Below are 20,958 nucleotides of genomic sequence, written 5' to 3'. Positions count from 1 at the left end.
CAATTTAGCAAGATCCTCAGTAACTTGGCGAGTTGGAGCTGATATGGGCTGAGGGAGGATGACATTTAATAGGGCCTATTCAATCCACTGGCACACTTCTCTGTCACTCAGTGTTGAGGCTGAGTTTCCACACCGTCCTGGGGGAAGGGATCATGGGCTCATGTTTGGAATGGGTCTGGGCGAAAGGTAAGCTTTATTTGGGAATCAGTGTCCATACTGTATTTAGAAGTCAGAAGTACTCTACCCCGTTACTCTCATTTTTCTGATCTGAGTTGAAGTTTCTCAGTGAGATGACAAGAATACTAATAAGAAGAAAGAAACAAATAGAAAGTAATATAAAGTCATGAAAAATGTAAAAATATTTTATGAGAAACACAAATCTATACACACAAAAATCTTAATTGTTTTTTTTTTTGTGTGTGTGGGACTGGGGATGGAACCCAGGGGCTTTCTACCTCCGTGCTATACTCCCAGACCTATTTTATATTTTATTTGTAAACAGGGTCTCACTGAGTTGCTGAGAGCCTCACTAAGGCTTTGAACACGAGCGATCCCCCCTTCTCCAGCCTCCCTAGTACTGGGATTATAAGCGTGCACCACTAAGCCCAGCTTGAAAATTTTTCATGTAAGGCCGGGCATGGTGGCGCACGCTTGTAATCCCCGCGCTTGGGAGGCAGAGACAGGAGGATCGCGCAGGTTCGAAGCCAGCCGCGCGCGCTGGCTTAGGAGACCCTGTTTCCAAATAAAAACGTAAAAATAGGTCTGGGAGTGTAGCCCGGAGGTAGAAGGGCTTCCAGGAACCCCAGTACCACCAAAAAAAAAAAAAAAAAAAAAAAAAAATTCATGTAAGTAACTGATGGAGATCCAACTCAAGACACCTGATAACAAAACTTTCATAAGACACGGCCGCATGTGGTGGCGCACGCTTGTCATCCCCGCGCTGGGGAGGCGGAGACAGGTGGATCGCGCATGTTCAAAGCCAGCCGCGCTGGCTTAAGAGACCCTGTTTCCAAATAAAAAAGCATAAAAAAAAAAAAATGGCTCTGGGAGCGTAGCCCGGAGGTAGAAGGATTTCCAGGAACCCCAGTACCACAAAAAAAAAAAAAAAAAAAAAAAACCCAAGAAAACAAAAAACAAAAAAAACTTTCGTAAGACAAAGACAAAGAGAATCTTGAAAGCAGCAAGAGAGAAAAGACTCATCCTATACAAGGGAGCCGGGTGGCTAATTTAATTCCACACACAACAGATGTGAGACAAAAGTTTGTAACTGACAAAGGAGGACAGCATGTTAAGTGACTGCAAGGTCATTATGTAATTAAGAAAAAAACAAAAAACTAGTTGGAGTGACCAAGAAAAAAAAGAGAAGCCTCAAATTACTAAAATCAGGAAGAAAAGTTGGAGATTACTATTAATAACATAGAAATGCAATTTACAACAGAATACCACAAATAGCTGTATGCCAATAAATTGAATAGCCTAAATGAAATGGACAAATTCCTAGAAATTCACAAACTAGAAGGCCGGGCGTGGTGCACACACTTGTAATCCCAGCATTCGGGAGGCTGAGACAGGAGGATCGCGATTTGCGGACAGCCTCAGCTACTTAACAAGGTCCTCTGCAACTCAGTGAGACCCTGTTTCAAAACTAAAAAGACTAAAAAATAGGGTTTGGGGTGTAGCTCGGAGGTACAATGCCTCTGGGTTCCATCCCTGGTACCGCAAAAAAGGAAAAAAAGAAATACACAAACTACCAAAGATGGTTGAAAGAAAAAATAGAAAGACTGAACAAAGAAAAATAGAAAATAGAAAGTCTGTACAGACTTACAACAAAGAAAAGATCAGGACCAAATAGCTTCACTGGTGAATTCTACCAAATTCATTCATTCATTCATTCATTCAGACGAGATCTCACTAAATTGTTGAGGCTGGCCTTGAACTAAAGATCCTTTTACCTCAGCCTCCAGAATATCTAGGATTATAGGTGTGTACCACCACTACACCCAACTTTCTACCAAACACTTTTATTTATTTATTTATTTATTTATTTATTTATTTATTTGCTGTACTAGGGATGGAACCCAGGGGCATTCTACCTTTGAGCTACACTCCAAGTCCTATTTTTTTATTCTTTGTTTGGAAACAAGATCTCACTGAGTTGCAAAGAACCTCACTAAGTAGCTGAGGCTGGCCACGAACCCCGTTCCTCTTGTCTCAGCCTCTCAGATGCTGGGATTACAAGCATGTGCCACCATACCGGGCCAAATACTTACTTTTAAATTAATTAGTATTTTTGTGGAACTGAGGATTTAACCTAGGGTCATCCTATCTCCAAACTACATCCTCAGACCCATTTTTAATGTTTCTTTTGAAACAGGTCTCACTAAGTTACCATGTACAGGCTTGAACCCGCAATGTTCCTGTCTCAGCCTCCCAAGTACTGGAATTACACTTGCGTGTTATCATGCCTGACTTTACCGAACATTTAAATAATAATATCCTTCTAAAACTCTTAAGAAAATAGAAGAAACACTTCCTAACTCATTCTATTGAGAGAATATTTCCCTGACACAAAGGCCAATATCCCTTATAAGTACAAATTATAAAAATCCGAAGCAAAATGCTGACCAAAGGAATTCAGCTACATGTTTAAAAAATATATATATAATAAGCAGAGCTGGGCATAGTTGCGCACGCTTGTAATCCCAGCATTTGGGAGGCTGAGATGGGAGGATTGCTGTTCGCGGACAGCCTCAGCTACTTAGTGAGGCCCTTTGCAACTCAGTGAGACCCTGTTTCAAAATATAGAATAAAAAAGAGGGCTGGTGGTATAGCTCAGAGGTAGAATGCCCCTGGGTTCCATCCCTAGTACCGCAAAAAAACCCAAAATTTATATATATAAAAAAAGATTATATGCCGGGCGTGGTGGCGCACGCTTGTAATCCCCGCGCTTGGGAGGCGGAGACAGGAGGATCGCACAGGTTCGAAGCCAGCCGCGCTGGCGTAAGAGACCCTGTTTCAAAAATATAAAATAGGTCTGGGAGTGTAGCCCGGAGGAAGAAGGGCTTCCAGGAACCCCAGTACAAAAAAAAAAAAAAAAAGATTATACACCATGAGCAAGTGGGATTTATCTAGGAGAGCAGAGTGGTTCACATATGAAATTCACTACATGTAGAATATGATGTTAGTAGAAAGAAGTGACTACTTAATGGTCTATAGTTTCTTTGGGGGAGGAGCAATGAAGATGTTCTGGAATTAGATAGTGGTGATGCTTATACAACTTTATGACTATACTAAAAACCACTACTTATATGCTTAGAATTACTGTACAATTGTATGTACTACAATTATAAATTATCAAAATGCTGAATGCGATGGTATGTGAATTTTGCCACCAAATAAAACTGATTTCAGCTTCGAGGAAACAGCAGCAGGCCACTGTCCCCAGTTCAATATCCTGTGTCTTGGAAGCAAAAACCCTGAAATCATTTTGAAGTGTCAACAGCTAGTGATTTGCAAATGCCTGCGCTTGGGCTCTGCCAGCTGGGGCTCCAGCTGAGAGCTGATTGTGTGAAGTGTGCAACTTAGCTGAGCGCGTCCATCTCGCCCATCCCCTGTGAGACGATGCCATCGCTGGGGCCAGAGGCCGGCGAGCTCGTTGGTACTGACAGGTAGCCACGTCTGTGCACGTCAGGACAGACCGGCAGGGCCATGAGCATCCCAACTTGGAAACGAATGGCCAGGGTCTCGCAGCCAACCAGAGGCTCCCAGGAGGGTCCTGACAGTCGACCTTGGAGGGGAAACTGGGGACTTATTAGTGACAGAGCATTCTTTAGGAGGAGATTTTTTTGAATCTCTCGACATCCTCTTTAGTAGGGCACCTATTTCCTGGTCATCGGTGTACCCGGGATCCAGAGGCAGGAGTTCTTGTCGGCTTTCACTGCAAAGGCCTCTTAGATCACTGACCATTATTCCTCCTTTTCTTTTGTGTTTGGACACCACGGTGGCAGTTTAATTAGAAGACAGAGTGTCCCAGCACTTAAAGCAGATGACAGGCTTTCATCTACATGTGTTAATCAGCACCAGGCCGTTATGACAGCAACATCCTGCTTGCCTGTTAATTACCCGATTTTATTAACCTTCAGACGCTTGACTTGTTTTTAAAGATTTACCCATGGCAATTAACTGCAGCAATTTATCTCGAGTATTGCATGCATTTGGCTTGAATATGCAATGAGGACCCCTGTTTCAAAGCAGCAGCACTGAGCGCCTATAATCTATGATTTAACAATAGAATGATTTAAGACACATGCTAATTTTCCAAAGCCTCTTGTCACTTTATAATTTTTATGGTTCCAAAGGATCATAATGGCTCAGCATAGGGGAAAGTGCTCAAAATCTTTCTTTCTTCCTTTCTCTACTCCTCCCTCCCTTTATTCTTTCTTTCTCCTCCCCCCGCCCACTTTAAATAGTTTCATTCCCCCTTAAGAAGGATCAAACTGTAGATAGGTGATTTTTTTTTTTTTTTTTTTTTTTTGGTACTAGGAATAGATCCCAGGGGCATTCAATCTCTGAGTGGCACCTCCAGATACCCTTTTTTGGCATCACTGGGGATGGAACCCAGGGGCATTCTACCTCTGAGCCCTATTTTTTTAATTCTTTACTTTGAAACAGGGTCTTACTGAGTTGCAGAGGACCTCACTAAACGGCTGAGGCTGCCCATGAACTGCGATCCTCCTGTCTCAGCCTCCGAAATGCTGGGATTACTTTTTTTTTTTTTTTTTTTTTTGGTGGTAACTGGGGTTCCTGGAAACCCTTCTACTTCCGGGATACTCCCAGACCCATTTTATACTTTTTTTTAGAATTTGGAAACAGGGTCTCTTAAGCCAGCACAGCTGGCTTCGAACCTGTGCAATCCTCCTGTCTCTGCCTCCCAAGGGAGGGGATTACAAGCGTTTTTTATGTGACTTGGTGAGATGTATTTGGTAGAAAGAAGGACTCTAAAGAATCTAAAGGATTCTTTAACTTTGCTGGAATTAGCATCTTTGGGAGTGTTTCGGCTTAGCAAGCATCATAAGGTCTCTGTTGCTGAGGCGTGCTCTAGAAATATCTTTGGGAATTTTTTTCTAATTTGTCCTTTAGGCAGTGATAATGGGTTTCTTTTTTCAAAGTTTTCCTGAGATGAGTAGTGCTATTTTATGAAAGTTCATAGTAACTTTGTCTATTCTGCACAAAATACCCATCTCCTTTCTATACTGTATTCTCTTTCTTCCTTCCTTCCTTCCTTCCTTCCTTCCTTCCTTCCTTCCTTCCTTTCTTTCTTTCTTTTCTTCTTTTTCTTTTTTTGCAGTACTGGGGATGGAACCCAGGGGCATTCTACCTCCGAGCTATACCACCAGCCCTCTTTTTTATTCTATATTTTGAAACAGGGTCTATCTCACTGAGTTGCAAAGGGCCTCCCTTAGTAGCTGAGGCTGTCCGTGAACTGTGATCCTCCTGTCTCAGCCTCCCAAATGCTGGGATTATAAGCATGCACCACCATGCCTGGCCTATAATTTCTATTCTGGACTCCTACAAGTTAAAAAACAAACAAAATTCTAATCATGCAAATTAGTCGTGTAGATCAGCATACGTGTCAATTGTTTTGAAACTATTAATTTGGGGCTGGGATATAGCTCAGAGGTAGAGTGTGCATTTAGTATCTGAAGTCCTGGAGTGATTGCCAATAACCCTTTCTCAATCAGTTTTAATGACTCCCAACAATAAGTATCTGGACTTATCACAATTGATAAATGCCCCTAATAGTATACCTTTAGGTTATTTTTTTTTTACCCCTAATAGTATACCTTTAGGTTATTTTTTATTTTTCTTATAAGAATTACAAGCTGAGTATGGTGGCTCATGCCTGAAATCTCAGTACTTGGGAGGCTAGGATAGGAGGAGATTGCAGAGTTGAGGCTAACCTCAGCAACCAAATGAGACCCTCGGCAATGCAGTGAGGTCCTGCTTCAAAATAAAAAATAAAAATAGGGCTGGGGGTTATAGTTCAGAGGTAGTGGGTTCAATCCCCACTAACACACACACACACACACACACACACACACACACACACCCCTAACATTCTTTTGTGTTTTTGTTTTACTTTTTTTGTGATGTTGGGATTGAACCCAGGGCCTTGTGTGTGATAGACAGGCACTTGTACTCACCACTGAGCTACAGCCCCAGGCCCACAACTACTATTCAGATGTTATTCATATCTAGTTATTTCCTTAAAACATTCCTATTAGTGGTATTACTAGATTAAAAAGTGAAAGGTGATATAAAACGCTCGTTACACTTTGCCAAATTAACATCAAACTTCTGAAGAGCAATTTGCCCTCCTACCCACAGCATATTAAAAATGTCTCCACATGCATATCCTCAGCAGCACTGGTTATTGTCTTTTTGGAAAATGTAGCTAATTTGAGAAGATTTGGTTATCTGTGACACTGACACCTTTTAAACATACATGTATCCTTATTTACCTCCTGTAACTCCTCGGGGATATTATAAGTTCCTGGCTCATTTTCCTTTGTGATAGTCATATTTTTCATAACTCGCAGGTGCTCTTACACATTAAGAATTTGCAAGCCAGGCGTGGTGGCACAGGCTTGTAATCTCAGCATTCAGGAGGCTGAAACTGGAGGATCGCGGTTCGCGGACAGCCTCAGCTACTTAGTGGGGCCCTCTGCAACTCAGTGAGACCCTGTTTCAAAATAAAGAATAAGCCGGGCGTGGTGGCGCATGCTTGTAATCCCCGCGTTTGGGAGGCAGAGACAGGAGGATCGGGCAGGTTTGAAGCCAGCCTTGCTGGATTGAGAGACCCTGTTTCCAATAAAAAAAAATATATAAAAAAATAGGTCTGGGAGTGTAGCCCTGAGGTAGAAGAGTTTCTAGGAACCCCAGTACCACTAAAAAAAAGGGCAGGGGATGTGGCTCGGAGGTCAAATGCCCCTGGGTTTCATCCCCAGACCTGCAAAAAAAAAAAAAAAAAAAAAGAATTTGCAATGCTGGGGATGTAGCTGCAAGGTGGAGTACCTGCCTAGCACCTGTGAGGCCCTGGGCTTAATCCCCACCTCCAAAAAAAAAAAAAAAAAAAAAAAAAAAGAAGAAGAAGAAGAAGAAGAAGAAGAAGAAGAAGGAGGAGGAGGAGGAGGAGGAGGAGGAAGAACTTGCTGGGGTATTTTAATTAAGAATTCTGCCAGGTACAGTGCCACATGCCTATAATTCCAGTACTTGAGAGACTGAACAAGTGGATTGCAGGTTCGAAGCCAGCTTTGGCAATTTAGTGAGCTCCTTGTTTCAAAATAAAAAAATAAAGAGAGCTGAGGGTGTAGCTCAGAGGTAGGATGCCCCTGGGGGCTCAATCCCCAGTAACCCCCCTCACACACACTTTTTTGTTGTTGTTGTTTTGTTTTGTTTTTTTGCAGGTCTGGGGCTGGAACCCAGAGGCATTTGACCTCTGAGCTACACCCCTGCCCAATTTTTTATTCTTTATTTTGAAACAGGGTCTCACTGAGTTGCAAAGGGCCTCACTAAGTAGCTGAGGCTGTCCGCGAACCGCGATCCTCCGGTTTCAGCCTCCCGAATGCTGGGATTTCAAGCGTGCACCACCACGCCTGGCTCACACACACGTTTTAATGCTTTCACTTGCGATGGAATTTGAGCCCCATGTTTTCTTGATGGTGGATTGTGAGGCTGGTCACCATCTTTCCTACACACCTTTCCAGGCCCCTCGCAGTCACCCTCCTGCTGCCTCTCCCACCCGCGGGCTCCCCCAGCTGTGAGCTCCAGCTGCCCCAGTCACTTCTGGGTCCGAACACTTTCTTACTTTGCTTATTGATACTGGTCCAAATTCAGAACAGTGTCTAGAGTCGGTTTCCTAACCTTTCTAAAACCTCCCTGCCCTGTCAGGTCTACAGGAGCCCCTCTCATACTGACAGAAAGGCCTCCCCAGAGCTGATATGGAGAATGTGAGCGCCAGAAAGGCACTCAGCGTTCATGACCAGCAAGCATGAGAAAGGTCGCGAGAAGAATGCTCACACTGCTTTTTTTTTTTTAATGGTACTAGGGCTGGAACCCAGGGGCATTCTACCTCCCAGCTACACCCCCAGCCCTATTTTTTAATTCTTTATTTTGAAACAGGGTCTCACTGAGTTGCAGAGGGCCTCACTAAGTAGCTGAGGCTGGCTGAAAGCCCAGATCCTCCTGTCTCAGCCTCCCAAATGCTGGGATTACGAGTGTGCGCCACCACGGCTGGCTCTCACGCTGCTTTGAAGACACCCTTTACCAAGGGGACAGTTACTCTTAGAGTAGGATGCATGGAACATCTGATAGCTGTTAACAGCTGTATCTCTGGGATGTAGCACTTGTTTAACACGATAAACCAATGTGGCCTTGTGTGGCCTATGAAAAAGCTCTGGATGCTATTTCTTCCAGGTCTAACTTTTATGATATGTCAACGAGCTTTGTGACTTAAAGCTGTTCAAGCCTGGGGTTCTTCAACGATAAAGAAAGGTAACTAACGTCCACTCTGCAGAGACTGTCTGAGGAGCTAAGTCCGTAGTGATTGGCTTTGGTGCATGGGATACTGTACTTGGTGCCTCTTGTGTAACAAACCGGGTCCCCTCCCACTTGGCAGTCACATTTGAGAGGAGATGATGGCGGGTACTGGTGTAAGAGGCGGCCTGGCTGGGAGGCTGCAGCCGGGCAAGGCTGCTCTAGGCAAGAGACAGTGGCGCTGAGAGTTCAAGGGTAGGAATGAGCTGGCCATATAAAGACAGAATGAAGGACATTCCAGGCAGAAGGAACCAGACAACGAGGCTTGAGGTATGAAAGCATTTGGTAAGTCCTAGGAGCCAGGGAGTCTTTGGCACAGAGGGCAGAGATGTCATGAGATGAGGTCAGCAGAGTATAGCTGATAATAGTTGCTTAGCTGCAACAATTATTGGTTTTATTATATGTGGGGCTATTTATTTACTTATTTATGTATATATTATTTTGTGGTACTCGGGGTGGAATCCAGGGCATTCAACCTCCAAGCTATATCCCCAGCTCTATTTTTTATTCCTTTTTTTTTTTTTTTTTTTTTGGTGGTATTTGGGGTGGAACCAAGGGGCTTTCTACCTCCAGGCTATACTCCCAGGCCTATTTTATACTTTATTTGGAAACAGGGTCTCACTAAATTGCTGAGAGCTTCACTAAGTAGCTGAGGCTGGCTTCAAACCTGTGCGATCCTCCTGTCTCAACCTCCCAAGCGCCGGGATTACAAGCGTGCGCCACCACACATGGCTCTTTTATTCCTTATTTATTTTTAGTTTTAGTTTTTTTGGTGGTACTTGGGATGGAACCCTTCTACCTTCGGGCTACACTCGCAGACTTATTTTATATTTTTATTTGGAAACAGGGTCTCTTAAACCAGCGAGGCTGGCTTCGAACCTTCCCGATCCTCCTGTCTCTGCCTCTCAAGCGCGGGGATTACAAGTGTGAGCCACCAGGCCCAGATTTTATTCCTTATTTTGAAACAAGGTTTCACTAATTTGCAGAGGGCTGCACTGAGAAGCTACTCAGTACCCATGATCCTCCTGATCCTAAGTACTGAGATTATGAGCCACCACACCCGGCTATGTGGGGCTATTTATGATTAGCAGTTTCACCTATTTTTTTTTTTTTTTTTTTTTTTTGCAGGTCTGGGGATGGAACCCAGAGGCATTTGACCTCTGAGCTAAGCTATACCCCCTGCCCAACTTTTTATTCTTTTTATTTTGAAACAGGGTCTCACTGAATTGCAGAGGGCCTCACTAAGTAGCCGAGGCTGTCCGCGAACCGTGATCCTCCGGCCTCAGCCTCCCAAATGCTGGGATTACAAGCATGTGCCACCACACCCAGCTTTCACGTACTTTTAAAGTGACCAGGAAGCCGGGCATGGTGGTGCACACCTGTAATCCCAGTACTTAGGATACTGAGATGGGAGGATCCCATTTTTGAGGCCGGCCTCGGTACAGTTCAGAGATAGACTATCCCTGTGTTCAATCCCAAGTACCACCAAAAGTAAATGAAATAAAGCAAAACAAATAAAGTAGCCAATATATATGGGAAAAAGTGAATAAAACCAATAATTAGAAATTATATTAGGACTGGGGGTGTAACTCTGGTAGAGTATACAACTTGGCACACCAGAGGCTCTAGAGTCCATTCTCAGCACCAGTAATAATAACAATAATAATAATAATAATAATAATAATAATAATAATGATGATTTTGGAAGGTGACAGCAGGGAGGGACCCCAAGGCCCTGATCATGCTAAACAGGTGCTGTATCCCAAGCCCCTAAGAAATAACATTAATAGCTAACCTTTAGAGCTTACAACATGCTTTATGACATAAACATTTAATTTCCCCCATAATCCTCTATGTTAAATATTATGATGCATCCATTTTACAGAAGAGGAAATGAGACGCAAAGAGTTTAATAAACTTGTCAAAGCTGATGCAGGGAATAAGTTTAAGGATGGGATTTGAATACGGCAGTAGGACCAGACTGTGGGACGCCAGTCGGGCTCAGAGTCACAACACAATATTGCCTCTTCAGGTTACAGAATTAGAATGAATCGGTAATTTGATGATACACACAGGTCCTAGTGAGTTTATAATAGTTACCATTTTTACAAGTAGAAGGGACTGTGTTGGCAATTCATAATCTGCAATCTATGACCAAGGATTCACATAACTTCAAATTCTATTTATTATCCAGGACTAGGGTGTAAAGGAACATGAGAAAAATTTCCCTTACAAGAAAAATAAACAGCTCTAATTAATGAACATTTTAATACTTGCTCTTGGTTTACAGAATGTATCCATTATTAAATCTTTATCCATAATTTATGCCACAGATGTTTATGTGGGTCAAAGTATGTCCAGCTCACAAATAACTATTGACTTGCTCTCCTGAGGACACCAGCAACATGTGCTAAGCAGATACAATAATATGTATTCTATTATTTTAATAATTCGGATTGGAGAAACTGAGTAGAAAAATAGCCTAGAATCTGGTTAGGGAGAGAGAGAGGGAAGGAGAAAGGGAGGGAGGGGGGAGAGAGAGAGAGAGAGAGAGAGAGAGAGAGAGAGAGAGAGAGAAAGAGAGATATGGGTGAGGGGAAGGCTGGACATGGTGGCACGCCTGTAATCTCAGTACTTGGGAGGCTGAGACAGAATGATTCCAGGTTCATGGCTAGCCTTAGAAACTTAGTGAGGCCTTCTGCAACTTAACGAGACTCTTTAAAAAAAAAAATTTTTTTTTTTTTTTTAAATGAGGTTGGAGGTATAGTTCAGTAGCTCAGAGGTAAAATGCCCTGGGTTCAATTCCCCAGGTACAAAAAAAAAAAAAACAAAATCTGAGCGTGGTGGCCCACGCCTATAATCTCAGTACTTGGAGGCTGAGACAGGAGGCTTGCAGAATGAGGGCAGCTTTAGCAATCTCAGGTTTGAGGTCAGCCTCAGAAATTTAGTGAAACCCATAGGCCACCTAGTTGAGACCCTGTTTCAAAATAGAAAAATAAAAAAGGGCTGAGAGGAGCCGGGCGTGGTGGCACATGCTTGTATAATCCCAGTGCTTGGGAAGCTGAGACAGGAGGATCGCACAGGTTCAAAGCCAGCCTCAGCTACTTAGTGAGGCTCTCAGCAACTTAGTAAGACCCTATTTCCAAATAAAGTATAAAATATGTCTGGGAGTATAGCCCAGAGGTAGAAAGCCCCTGGGTTCCACCCCCAGTACCATTAAAAATAGCGGGGAGGGGGCTGAGGGAAGGAAGGAGCCTTGGAGGCAGAATGTTCCTGGGTTCCATCCCCAGCATCTCACCAGCGATGGTTTTTAAGTACTCATTTTCCAGTTCTGCCCTAACACAGAATCCCAGATGTGCTCAACGCCCGCCCCGAGGCCACAGCCGCCTCACTTACATTCCCATCGTGGTTGGGGCAGGAGAGGGGCCTTCCCGCAGCCACAGCGGTGACCGTCTCCAGGATGGAGGACTCCTCGATGTCGCTGCCTGGGGTCCGCTGCAGCACGTCCATCAGGTTCGTGATGAAGAAGTTGTTCTGGAGAGCGGCCACCCCTTTCTCGGGCAGGATGGAGGTCTGGCGGCACACGGGGCAGGAGAGTGTTAGGCTGTGCGCGGGGATGTAGTTTTGCAGGCACCTGTCGCAGAGGCGGACGCGGAGTCAGCACAGAGCAGCCCAGGGAACGCCCCACCCTCCCCGCAGGTACCACCTGTGTTCCCAGCGACTACCTGCGCTGCTTTGCGGAAATTCCTTTGCATCCTGTTCCCCACTAGGGAAATGATATTCCAGAAAACAAGAGCTCAACTGTCCTCACACTGGCCCTGTCCACTGACCAGGCAAGGGGCTATGTTCAAGACCAAGTCTTCTTCGATTCCGTAGTATTTTCTAAAGTCTTGGCCACAAAGTGTGGTGTGATGATGGGCTGCCTCAGCCTCCCGGAACTGGCTGACAGTATAGACCCAGTAGGTCTCCATCCAGATCTACCGGATCAGATCTCTGAAGTGTGAGTTGTACAGACACTAAAGCGTAAGGAAGCAATGGTCTACAATAGCTAACGTTGGGCTCACGGATGTGGGGACTCTTAACGACTGGAAGAGAGATGTCAGACACTTTTGTTAACGCTGATACACATTTTACACACAAAGCATTTAGTAATCTGATACTAAAAGACACATCAGAAACTGGGCATGGTGGTGTATGCCTGTAGTCCCAGTACTTAGGAGGCTGAGACAGGAGGGCTGCTAATTTGAGGCCAGCCTCAGCAAATTAGTAAGATCTTGTTTCAAAAAAGAAAAAAGAAAGCCGGGCGTGGTGGCGCACGCTTGTAATCCCAGCATTCGGGAGGCTGAGACTGGAGGATTGCGGTTCTCGGACAGCCTCAGCTACTTAGTAAGGCCCTTTGCAACTCAGTGAGACCCTGTTTCAAAATAAAAGAATAAAAAATAGGGCAGGGGATGTAGCTCAGAGGTCAAATGCCCCTGGGTTCCATCCCCAGACCCGCAAAAAAAAAAAAAAAAAAGAAAAGAAAAAAGAAAAATATGAAAATATATATGAAAAAATATATATATGAAGGGCTGGGGTGCAGCTTGGAAGTAGAAGGCCCCTGAGTTCAATCCCTAGTGCCAAAACAAAACAAAACAAAACAAAAACCAAACATATCAGATTGGAAAAGTCTGAACGAAACAGGGATGGGATACCCAGATTCAGTCACATTGTGTCTTCCCTTCCTGGCCTCAGTAGATATCAACTTAATTCATTTAATTAAAAAAAATAGCCAGGTATGATGGTGCATGCCTGTAATCCTAGTACCTGGGAGGCTGAGACAGAAGGATTGGAGGTTTGAGACCAGCTTCAGTATGTATTAAGACTGTCATTAACCTAGGAAGACCCTGTTTCTAAATAAGAAATAAAATTGGGCTTGAGGTCTAGTTTGAGGGAGAGCCTCTCTCTGGGCTCAATCCCCAGTAACACACACACACACACACACACACACACACACACACACACACACACAGAGAAATGTATCACAAACTGGGCATGGTGGCACATGCCTATAATCCCAGTACTTGGGAGGCTAAGAAAGAAGGATCACAGGTTCAAGGCCAACCTCAGCAACTTAGCAAGACCCTATTTTAAAATAAAAAATAAGGCAGGTATGGTGGCTCACACTCATAATCACTGTATTTGGGAGGTTGAGACAGGAAGATTTCAGGTTCTAGGGCAGCCTCAGCAAGTAGTAAGACTCTCATCAACCTAGAGAGACCCTGTTTCAAAGTAAAAATAAACACTGAGGTTGAGGGTATATAGCTCAGAGGTAGAATGTCCCTGGCTTCAATCTTTAATACTACCACTACCCTCCCCCAAATAATAGCCACATATTTACTGTTCATTAAATTCTAAGTACTTTCCAAAGAGCCTATGAAGGAGGTACTAAATGGACCGTTAGACAAAATAGGAAATAACAGGTAGGGAGAGGTTTAGTGACTCACCAAGGCGCTCTGCTGAGCAGGAACAGGGCGGGGTTCTAAACCCAGGCAGTCAGGCGAGCGTGGTGGCGCACGCTCGTAATCCCTGCGCTTGGGAGGCTGAGACAGGAGGATCGCACAGGTTCAAAGCCAGCCTCAGCTACTTAGTGAGGCTCTCAGCAACTTAGTGAGACCCTGTTTCTAAATAAAATATAAAAAAAAATAAGTCTGGGAGTATAGCCCGGAGGTAGAAAGCCTCTGAGTTCCACCCCCAGTACCACAAAAACAAAACAAAACAAAACCCCAGGCAGTCTGACACCAGAATCAAATCTCTAAATAATTATATTTGAGCCAGGCGTGGTGGTGCACACTTGTAATCCCAGTACTTGGGAGGCTGAGAAAGGAGGATTGCAGGTTCCAGGACGGCGTCAGCAAATAGTGAGACTTCCTCAACCTAGCAAGATCCTGTTTCAAGATAAAAATGAAACGGGGCTAGAGGTGTAGCTCGAAGGCAGAACGTTCCTGGGTTCAATCCCCAGTGCCACAAAAACAAAACAAACAAACAAACAAAATATTTAGACTTGGGAATGGGGGCGCAGCTCGGTGGTAGAGCACTTGCTCTACCCTGGGCTTGAGGCCCTGGGCTTCATCCTCGGCATTGCAAAACTAGACTAGACTATTCAGTGTTTTCCAGTTCCTTAGCCAAACAGAATGTGAGAACCACTGATTTGGCCTCAATCCCCTTATTCTGCAAGGAAGGTTAATTGATATCCATATCACAGAGATAGCTAGCACTGGATCAATGCTAGAAATGAAACAGCTTTTGCTAAAGTCACTTGTGATACCTAACGTGTATGTGTGCGTGTGTGCATGTGTGCGCGCATTGGCGATTGAACCCTGTTGATCACTTGATTTCCCAGCTGCACACCCAACCCTTTTTATATTTTATTTTGAAACAGAGTTTCGCTAAGTTGCTGAAGCTGGTCTGGATCCTCCTGTCTCAGCCTCCCAAGTACTGGGGTTACAGAAGTGCGCCTCTGTGCCCGGCTCCAACAGACATTTCCTTTTCTTTTCTTCTTTTCTTTTCTTCTTTTCCCCTTCCTTCCTTCCTTCCTTCCTTCCTTGTTACTGGGGATGGAACCCAGGGGCTTTCTACCTCTGGGCTATACTCTCAGACCTATTTTTATATTTTATTAGAAACAGGGTCTCACTAAGTTGCTGAGAGCCTCAATAAATAGCTGAGGCTGGCTTCGAACCTGTGCCATCCTCCTGTCTCAGTCTCCCAAGCGCTGGGATTACAAGCGTGCGCCACCACGCCTGGCTCCAACTAACATTTTCAATCCTATCTCTCAAGAAGTCTCTGCAGCAGCCCTCAGCTTGCCTGGCCCCTCCCCCTTATCTCTAGGACACCCCACTCAGCTGTCTTTCCTCTGCCTTCTTTCTCTTCTGAGTTAAATTTGAAGTTAATGGAGGCTCCATCAGAGGAGGTCCTCTCCCCTGGGATGTCATATCCATGTGTGTGGCTGTAAGCAAAACATTTACACGTTTCTGTTTCTCCCCACTGATGTCTCCTCCTATCAACTGTCTTCCTGGCATCTTCTCTTAGCTATCTCACAGGTCCTAAAACTAAACATGTTCAACTTTTTATTTATTTATTTAGTGGTACTGGGGATGGAACCCAGGGGCATTCTACTTCCGAGTGATACCCCCAGGCCTATTTTTTATTCTTTATTTGGAAACAGAGTCTCATTGTGTTTCAAAGGGCCTCACTAAGTAGCTGAAGCTGTCCGCAAACTGCCATCCTCCTGTCTCAGCCTCTCGAATGCTGGGATTACAAGTGTGCGCCACCACGCCGGGCTTTAAAACATGTTCAAAACCAGACCAATGATCTTCTCCTAAACTGTGTCTTCTTCTCACCTTGATGAATGAAACCACCATTCATTCATCGAAGCAAACCAGGAACCAGGAGTCATTCATCCAACAGGAATTCCCTGCGGACCTTCACGTTCCACATCCAACCCGTCACCAAGGCCTGACAATTCCTAAATGTCTTCCCAACCTCCCCAGTTCTCTTCATCTCATTCACATCACCCTCTTTCTGTCTCTGCAATAGCCTTATCGTTATTATTATTACTATTGTTATTGTAGTGTGTGTGTGGGGGGGGAGTAACTGAGAATTGAACCTAGAGGCATTCTACCTCTGAGCTACACCCTCAGCCCTATTTTATTTAGAAATAGGGTCTCACTAAGTTGCGGAGGGCTTCAGGAAGTTGCTGAGGTTGGCCTTGAACCTGAGAACCTCCTGTCTCAGCTTCCCAAGTACTGGGATTACAGGTGTGCACCAACACACCCGGCCTACGATAGCCTTATTCCTGGCTTACGGTCATCTCCCCTGGTGATCTCTAACACTTTCCACATTGCAATCAGAGCAACCTCAAAACTCAAAAGTAAACATTTAATGTCTCTCTCCCCCCACTGAGAGGCAGACTCCCCATGGCTTCCACTGCTCTGCAAAGAATGTAAGAATCCATAAGAGAAAGCAGGGATCACACACCCTGTGAGGTGGCGCTTACATATTTTCTGTCCCTTGCCTTCATGGACTTACTTAAGTTCTCCTGGAGTGTCTCGGTCCCTGTCACAACAGCACCTTTGCACACACCTGAAATCCCTCCCTGCTGCTCACTCCCCCTCGCTCCATGTTTCCTCATCCTTGGGGCCGCCTGCTCAGCAATTCTGCAGGGAGCCTCCCCGTCAGAGCAGAGGCCCTTCGTATATGGCTTCCTGTGGAATTCTGCGGTGTAGCAACTTGTCTCTTGCTTAAGAACACATTAATCTGAGGTTGGATTAAGTGGCTCCTACACACATACACACACACACACCTACCTCCAAACAAAAACACAACTATCAATAATAATCTATCATCTCTACCAATCACCACCACCACAGATATGGTTATTCTTTTGAAATTAATATCCGTCAAAGTAAACCAACTAGAAAACAAAATCATCAGTCAGGTAACAAATGTATATTAAATCACATGGCAAATGCAATCAACATACATTTGAAGCCATTATAAATATGGACTTCCCAGCCAGGCGTGGTGGTGCACGCTTGTAATCCCAGCATTTGGGAGGCTGAGACCAGAGGATCACAGTTTGTGGACAGCCTCAGCTACTTAGTGAGGCCCTCTGCAACTTAGTGAGACCCTGTTTCAAAATAAAGAATAAAAAAAAGGGCTGGGGTGTAGCTCAGAGGTTGAATGCCCCTGGGTTCCATCCCCAGTACTGAAAAAAAAAAAAAAAAAAAAAGAAGTACTGATTATCTGTTCTATCATAAGAAGTGTGCTAATTATGCATGTTAAATAATAATAGAAAATGTATCTAACAAAATTCTATAAAATAATTACCATATTTGTTTTTAAGAAAAACATAAACTTACTGAGGAAATGCTTAAATTACACCACAGGTAAACTGACATTAATGTTCAGTTTCTGAAATACCTCTGGGAAGGGGCATCATTTTCTGAACTGACCTCCTATACACACAGTAATTTTCCTGATCTGATATCACAGGGGAGGCATATATTATATACATATAATTATGTACATAATTATATATTATGTACATATTTTTTCTTGTAGTACTAGAGATTGAATCCAGGGGCGTCCTACTTCTGAGCTACACCCCTTTTTCATTTTTAAATTTTGAAATGGGGCCTTGCTAATTTACTGGCCTTGAACCTGTTATCCTCCTGTCTCAGCCTCCCAGGTACTGAGATTACAGGCATGTAGCCTCACCCAGCAGGAAATGACAGATTTTTAATTGGCCCACACAAAAGGGCACTACCGTTGCCAAACATTGTTTCACAAAGAACCATGAAAAAATTTAAAAAGAAAATTTTCATCTCACAACACTTCTTTAATGGTCCATCTCCTTTGGAAATAAATCAGTAGTTACTGGATTGTTTTCTTCCACTTGTGATTGTCTGAAATAAAGTAAGTTACTGGGTTTCTAAACTCCTACTGGGTTTCTAGATGTCTGTCAGGAGCACAAGAGACTCATTGCCTCCCCTTAGTTACGGCAGAACTGTGGGCGAGAACCCCATGGCAGGTGTCAGGGTCAGCTGTGGAAGTCCCTTCTCCGAGCACAGAAGAGGCTTACCTCTCGCAGAAGGTGTGCAGACAGGGGAGAACCTTTGGATTCTTGTACCGTTCCAGGCATATACTGCAAATCAGAAACTGCTTGTCAATCTGGCGCACCACGGGGCTTGGGATGTTGGTGCCTTCGCTGGCCATTCTAGACCACTGACATGGAGGGCCGGCCGTCTCTGACCCTGCACGCTGCTGCTGTCGGACAAAACATGGAAGAATATATGACAATTTGTAAGTGCAAAGCAATTTCTGACTTTTTCACTCCATCAAGCTACAATCAGAAAGAAGTTGGTCAGTGACCTCAAAGCACCATCGGTAGCCCTCATCACTAGCGAAGGATACCATGAGCTGCCTGCTGTTTCAAAACCAATAAAATAAATCACATCTTCAGCACACTAACAAGACAAAGTAGAAGAGGGTACATTGTAGGAGGAGGTATGCTTGCTGGGTTTCAAGGCTGAGTGGCGGCCGAGTGGATAAATATTTATTTGTTTGTTTGTTTATTTATTTATTTTTGGTGGTACTGGGGTTCTTGGAGGCCCTTCTACCTCTGGGCTACACTCCCAGACCTATTTTATACTTTTTATTTGGAAACAGGGTCTCTTAAGCCAGCGCGGCTGTCTTCGAACCTGTGCGATCCTCCTGTCTCCGCCTCCCAAGCACGGGGATTACAAGCGTGCGCCACCACGCCCGGCTAGGATAAATATTTATATAGCCCTGGTTGCTCATGTCTTCAGCCATGACTCTATTTGAATGCATATTTTCCTTTTAGATTCTTGCTGAATTAAATGTCTTCCCAACTATTGTATTTGAAGGCATCAGAATATGTCTTCCCAACTATTGTATTTGAAGGCGTCAGAATATGCCACCTCAAACGTGCTACTTTGGTGTAAGAATTGTTCTGAACTAAAGGCTGCTGAAACCAGGAGACATAAAATGAGCCCTCTGCCACCCCAACCCCCATTTGCCAAATTCCCTGTGTAGAGAAAAATTCCATTTGTAAAGTGCCCCCCCCCCCATATCGGGAAGAAGAGAAGGCTCTTAATCACTGGGAACTGCAAGGAAATGAGTCTTGCAAAAGTTAAAATGTAACTTCTATACGTTTCCTAGTCACCTTTCCACAATTACTACCCTTTGCAGTCCAAACCCTCCTTCCCTTTGTGTAGATGGTTTCCCACAGTTTACTCTTTGTTAAAATGATATATAAGTTCTCAAGACCAATCACCACTTCATGTTTTCATGTCTTTTCCATGAAGGTTTTGTGCAGGCAAAATTAAAAATATTAACATTGGCACAATTTGTATGCCTTTCATGCCTATTCAATCTTTTATCAGCTTAATTCGCAGGCTCCAGGTACATAAACGAAAAGAGTAGAATTTTTTTCTTCCCCTATATATTACTAATATGAAGGATGATCATTAGAAATATGTATTTAAAATATGTATGTGGTTTAGAGTGTTTTCTTTAGAACTAAATTTTTGTGGATATAAAGCTAAAATTTATTTGTCATTGAGCAGGAACAATGGCCAGAGATAGCCCCTGCATTTTAAACAAACATTCATTGGTTATTCATGTGTGTGTGAGTGCGTGTGTGTGTGTGTGTGTGTGTGTGTGTGTTTGAAGTAATTTAATGTAAATGAGTTAATTCAGAAGATATTTCTAAATATTAGAGATCATGCCAGCAAAGAAGAAATTAGAAGATGGATACAAAGAAAAAAGGCAGGGGGGCCCATGAAAGCACAGGGAGAGAAAAGTTAGGACATAGAACACCGCCCTATTTACCACCATAAAGTGTCTGGCTTCTTTTCTCAAAAAGGTAAATCAAGGATGAACTAAGATTCACTTCTCAAGTTTCTAAATATTTGGCAAGGTGTCCAGAGCCCTCTAGTCAATTCCCAATGGAAATACTCTTATCCCCCCCAAAAAAAATAATAAAGATAATTAATCTTCAATATAACTATAGTGGGACACACACACACACACACACACACACACACACACACACACACACTTAGTGAAGTTTCCACGAATGTAAACAAGCAATGTCAAGGACACATGTCTCTAAAACACACGTCCTTTTCACTCTACGACCTTGACTTTGAGTTTTATGAAGGTTGTTCCTAAGGAATCTTGGTTTCCTTAGGATATTTTAACTTTGCATGTGAACTGTTTGATGCTGGGAAATATAATTACAAAACCAACAATCTAACACTTTCTAAAGGAAACACTCTTTTCCAAATGTAAATTATAATTTTTACTCCCCACCAAATCACCACATTTTAAAAAAGTATTTTGACTTCCATTAAGAAAACACTAATTAGACATAGTTGAGCATAGTTACATAACACAACACACTCATTTTCAAGCTCTATACTTTCAAGATAGGTTCATTAAAAAGTATATAAATAAGCTGAGCGTGGTGGCACACGTTTGTAATCCCAGCACTTGGGAGGCTGAGACAGGAGGATCGCACAGGTTTGAAGCCAGCCTCAGCTACTTAGTGAGGATCTCAGCAATTTAGTGAGACCCTGTTTCCAAATAAAGTATAAAAAAATAGGCCTGGGAGTATAGCCCGGAGGTAGAAAAATACTTGGGTTCCACCGGAAGTACCACCAAAAAAAAAAAAAAGATAAAAATTATGAGTAAACCAGGCGTGGTAGCCCACACTTGTAATCCCAGTACTTTAATCTCAGTACTTGGGAGGCTGAGACAGGAGGATCACAGGTTTGTGGCCAGCCTCAGGTACTTAGT

The 20,958-nt window shown here is 43.6% G+C and overlaps 1 protein-coding gene across 5 annotated transcripts in view; it reads right to left on the bottom strand.

The window, feature by feature from the left end:
• TRIM2 (tripartite motif containing 2) overlaps positions 1–20,958 on the bottom strand; it is a gene marked incomplete at both ends in the record, with an annotated part of 123,359 nt that overhangs the window by 33,972 nt on the left and 68,429 nt on the right. For 3 of the 5 annotated variants that reach the window (XM_080696981.1, XM_080696982.1, XM_080696983.1), the window contains 2 exons: positions 11,992–12,229; positions 18,218–18,402. In XM_080696981.1, the coding sequence (XP_080553107.1) occupies positions 11,992–12,229; positions 18,218–18,402 (423 nt within the window). Of the gene's footprint in view, positions 1–11,991; positions 12,230–18,217; positions 18,403–20,958 lie in introns of those variants that run through there. The other 2 variants (XM_080696984.1, XM_080696985.1) reach the window with 1 other exon arrangement.

This window comes from Muscardinus avellanarius (genome assembly GCF_963383645.1).
Source record: "Muscardinus avellanarius genome assembly, chromosome: 6".
Classification (NCBI taxonomy): domain Eukaryota; kingdom Metazoa; phylum Chordata; class Mammalia; order Rodentia; family Gliridae; genus Muscardinus; species Muscardinus avellanarius.
This window is presented reverse-complemented; position numbering and strand designations above follow the sequence as displayed.